This window comes from Protomyctophum bolini (assembly GCF_963924005.1).
Source record: "Protomyctophum bolini genome assembly, chromosome: 1".
In the NCBI taxonomy this organism is placed as follows: domain Eukaryota; kingdom Metazoa; phylum Chordata; class Actinopteri; order Myctophiformes; family Myctophidae; genus Protomyctophum; species Protomyctophum bolini.
The window spans coordinates 5,481,575-5,486,574 of NC_137862.1; the positions used below are offsets into that span (position 1 = coordinate 5,481,575).

Sequence of the window (5,000 nt, forward strand, 5' to 3'; positions counted from 1 at the left end):
CAAGAACCACAACAACAACCACCTTCAAAAGAGAGAACACAAACTCATCAAATGATGATTTATATTTTTCTCATTTTATTTATTTATTTTTTGAGTGGTGCAACCACTGCAAGGAACAGCAATGTCCGTCCTAACCTATGTGACTATGTTTAGAGTATACCAGTAGGGGCAAAAGTGGCGCTGTTGTGCCAGAAACAGAGAGAGAGAGATAGTGTTGCACTGTGTATAGCCAGTCATTAAAGCCTCTTGGTACCACAGCACCTCAAAGTCCCTTAAAACTAGGCTCCAGACTTCCCAAAACAAACTGGTCAGGCTCCTACTTGGCCTCACCCACCTCACCCCTGCCCACTTTGACAGGCTGGAATGGCTTAGGGTCGACGACAGAGTACAGCATCTTGCAATGGGTCTGGTCCAGAAGATTCGATACACCACCAAGATACCTGTCTAGATACTTCCTTAATGTTAACAAAGTCCACACCCACAACACCAGAGGGAGTGAACCCAGATTCGGCACAAACAAGGGACTAAATTAATTTTGCTCCTATGCCACCAAAATGTGGAACACCCTACCAACAGTCATTAAGACATGCAAATCCCTTGACTCCTTCAAAACCGCTCTCAAAGGGCACCTACGGACGGCTACAATTCGAAACTGGCCCCCGTAAAATCTGAATCCCCCCACCCCCCCCCCACCCCTTTTCCCCCTCACTGTATATGTTTCTTTTCCCTTTTTACCTCCTTTATGATGAATTCCTGTTCTGTTCTTTGACTATATAGAAGTGTCTATTTGTACGTCTCTAAATGTTTTGATGAATTGAACAAGGTGGATCCTCTTGTAAACAAATATAATGCTTAATTTGGTCGTCCACTCACAGTTAACAGTCTTTGTATTGAGTTTGTGCTTGTAATGTATGTCTGCAAACTGTTAATCAATATTTCAATCAATCAATCAAACCTGGGGGAGTAAGGGATGGTCTTGGGTCTGATTTGGTTGAAGGCAAAGGTCAGCTTCTGAGCAGCGCGCTGTTGTTGAATTTCCTGTAATGACAAACATTTACACAAGGTCACGTCAAATTAAGTGTGTGTGCCATTCATAAAAATCACCTTCCTAAATGATATGTGCAACAAACCATGTGCAACCCAGAATCGGCACAAACAAGAGACTAAATTCATTCCGCTCCTATGCCACCAAAATGTAGAACGCCCTACCAACAGTCATTAAGACATGCAAATCCCTTGACTCCTTCAAAACTGCGGTCATAGCGCACATATGGACGGCTGCAATTCGAAACTGGCCCCCGTAAAATCTGAATCCCCCCACCGCCCACCCCTTTTTCCCCTCGCATTTATATGTTTCTTTTCCCTTTTTACCTCCTTTATGATGAATTCCTGTTCTGTTCTTTGGCTATATAGAAGTGTCTATTTGTACGTCTCTAAATGTTTTGATGAATTGAACATGGTGGACCCTCTTGTAAACAAGTGTAATGCTTCGTTTATGGTGTCGTCCACTCACAGTTAACATTCTTTGTTTGTGAGTTTGTGCTTGAAATGTACTGTAATTCTGCAAACTGTTAATACATATTTCAATCAATCAATGTCAGTGTGTGTGTGTGTGTGTGTGTGTGTGTGTGTGTGTGTGTGTGTGTGTCTCCTCAGATCGGCCCTCACCCTGAGACAAAGGTGCAGCACGGTGTCATCTTTGTAGATGCTCTGCCAGGTCTGGACCACCTCCGGCAGGAAGGACTTGACGATGTAGAGGTGTCCGGGCTTCAGGATGTCATACTCGGACCAGGTGCAGAGCACCTTGAGGGCCCGCCGCAGCCCGCCGCCCATCTCCTCCTTACTGAGGAACTCTATCTTGGCACAGAGGCCCCGCTGGGCCCAGGAGGACATGCTGTTGTTGATGGTGTTGGGAGAGCTCTCCTCCAGGCGGTACACCGTCACTGGCTCACCTTCAGGGGGGACACAAAGACCCACGGGGTTGGTTGTGTCCAGGGGGACACACAAAGACCCACAGGGTTGGTTGTGTCCATGGGGGACACAAATACCCACAGGGTTGGTTGTGTCCAGGGGGGACACAAAGACCCACAGGGTTGGTTGTGTCCAGGGGGGACACAAATACCCACAGGGTTGGTTGTGTCCAGGGGGGACACAAAGACCCACAGGGTTGGTTGTGTCCAGGGGGGGACACAAAGACCCACAGGGTTGGTTGTGTCCAGGGGGGACACAAAGACCCACAGGGTTGGTTGTGTCCAGGGGGGACACAAAGACCCACAGGGTTGGTTGTGTCCAGGGGGGACACAAAGACCCACAGGGTTGGTTGTGTCCAGGGGGGACACAAATACCCACAGGGTTGGTTGTGTCCAGGGGGGACACAAAGACCCACAGGGTTGGTTGTGTCCAGGGGGGACACATTCCTGGGGGTATTTATGTGTGTAATATGTGGTTTTAGATATTTTAGATTGTAGCAGTGAGCCTGTTGTCTCTGATGTCATGGACACTGGTGCCAGGGCAACATTATACTAGTGTCAGGAGGTCTCGCCACAATTACCATCATAATAATAACTCAAACCAAATTTCAAGCTGTTTGCGTTGTTACAAAAGTCTCAAATGTAAATATATGTCAGGATCTTACCTCTAGGGGGCACTGGAGTAAAGGGGATACTCTGAGAAAGCCTCATGAGGTTATTCCGCTCCACAGCTAGAGAGATAAACACAACACGCACATCAGGAGACGAACCACACAAACATTTGTTAACCCATTCTGACCTGAGATCAGATTCTTAAAAATGTCAGTCGTTCTTCGATTTAAAAAAAAATAGCAGACCTACAAGCTCGTAGCGCGCCACTCGGTGGCGCGCTATGAGCTTGTAGATCTGCTATTTTTCAATAGCTAAAGCATAACACGATGCTAACACCAAAATGGGTTCCCGTTCAGAATGGTTTAATGTAATTTCCAACCCTTAATTTACACTTTACATTTTTACGTATAAATCATTTTTTTGAAGTGCTTCAAACCTACATACTTCAATTTACGGTATATGTGACCCACCTGAGTACTGGTAACTCTCCATAGGCTTAAAGGGGGAGCCAATAGCTGCAGTGGAAAGGAGAGATTACAGTACATGTAAATGTATGTTGAAGCAATAAGCCATGGTTGTTGGTTATTGGTGAACCATGGGGCTTTACTACAGCTAAGAGGTGTTGGGACGCCTGAGGCAGAGTGCTATCGACCCACCTATAGCTGTTCTAAAACTCTAAAATCATGTGGCTTATTGCTTCTCTAAAACCACCAATCCCCAGAGTTGGGCAGATGCTGGGCGAAGACAAATATTTTAGAAAAAGTACACATTTTAAATCACTCTCCATTGCAGTGCAATAAAACATGTCTGCAAAAGAATCCCCAGCAGTGTTTGTAAGATGAAAATGGTTAGACAATACTTTAGACATTTGATTTGCAATAAGAAAATCCAGCTACTGTTTCCATATGCCACTTCCTCTAAGGAAAAAGTCCTTCTGCACACCTACAATGGACAGGTGTGACACACCTACAATGGACAGGTGTGACACACCTACAATGGACAGGTTGTGTCGGATAACTGGAGCTGATAAAGTAGAGAAAAAGTTTCGAGCAACGTTTGGGTCGTCAGACCTTTCATCAGGCTGACCGAAACTTTGCTCAATAAAATCTAAACTCAAGTGAAGACAGACAGTGTGCGGGATTATTTTCCTCTACCCATAATATGCACATCCTCAACATGACAACCAACCCAGTTTAACCCATTCTGACCTGAGATCAGATTCATGCGAGGTTTCCACTGGACACACACTGGTCTGATGAACCCATTCTGACCTGAGATCAGATTCTAAAAATGTCAGTCGTTCTTCGATTTTTCAAAAAATAGCAGACCTACAAGCTCGTAGCGGGCCACTCGGTGGTGCGCTATGAGCTTGTAGATCTGCTATTTTTCAATAGCTAAAGCATAACATGATGCTATAACACCAAAATGGGTTCCCGTTCAGAATGGGTTAATTGGCTTTATATATTTCACACAATTCTTTGCAATGAAACGAGCATGTCAACCAACGCCGTCAACGTGCCAAACGCTGATCTACAAGCTCACGTGTATGAGGCGTTGTGAGCTTGTAGATCAGGTGTTTTTGGCGAGCACTAGGGCATTTACTTCTAGTCATTTTTACTAGTCGACTACCGGTAGTTGTTTAACTACCTATTATGTAAAAATCAAAAAATATATATATATATATATACCGTATATATATATTTTTTTTTGGAAATAAATATTTGTACATTTAAAAACTGTGTACATTGGTGACAATAACTAGAATATACCTGATCTTGAGGCCTACAACATCGGGGGGGGGGGGATCAAAATACATATATTTTTCTTATCAACTAGTCAACTAGTACCAACAAGGTCGACTAGTGGATTTACTAGTCGACTAGTAAACTAGTAGACTAGTAAACTAGTAGACTAGTTGCTTAATGCCCTAGCGAGCGCTTTTATTTTTTCATACTGACAGCTGAGAGAGAAAAAGGGGAATGACCTTCAGCTTCAGTCTGGCTAGGAATGGAACTTGGTTCCCATGTGGTAGTTAGTGGTATGCAGTATGCACCCTAAACACTTGCCTATCAGGACACCATGTGGTATGCACCCTAAACACTTGCCTGTCAGGACACCATGTGGTATGCACCCTAAACACTCGCCTATCAGGACACCATGTGGTATGCACCCTAAACACTTGCCTATCAGGAAGGACACCATGTGGTATATGCACCCTAAACACTTGCCTATCAGGAAGGACACCATGTGGTATGCACCCTAAACACTTGCCTATCAGGAAGGACACCATGTGGTATATGCACCCTAAACACTTGCCTGTCAGGACACCATGTGGTATGCACCCTAAACACTCGCCTATCAGGACACCATGTGGTATGCACCCTAAACACTTGCCTATCAGGAAGGACACCATGTGGT

The 5,000-nt window shown here is 44.7% G+C and overlaps 1 protein-coding gene across 1 annotated transcript in view; it reads right to left on the reverse strand.

Moving 5' to 3' along the window:
- Positions 1-945: 945 nt before the first annotated feature.
- Positions 946-5,000, reverse strand: part of trpm7 (transient receptor potential cation channel, subfamily M, member 7) — a gene marked incomplete at both ends in the record, with an annotated part of 41,580 nt that continues 37,525 nt past the window's right edge. Inside the window, 4 exons of the mRNA XM_080762570.1 lie at positions 946-1,038; positions 1,669-1,952; positions 2,636-2,701; positions 3,053-3,097. Coding sequence (XP_080618696.1) covers positions 946-1,038; positions 1,669-1,952; positions 2,636-2,701; positions 3,053-3,097 — 488 coding nt within the window. The remainder of the gene's footprint in view (positions 1,039-1,668; positions 1,953-2,635; positions 2,702-3,052; positions 3,098-5,000) is intronic.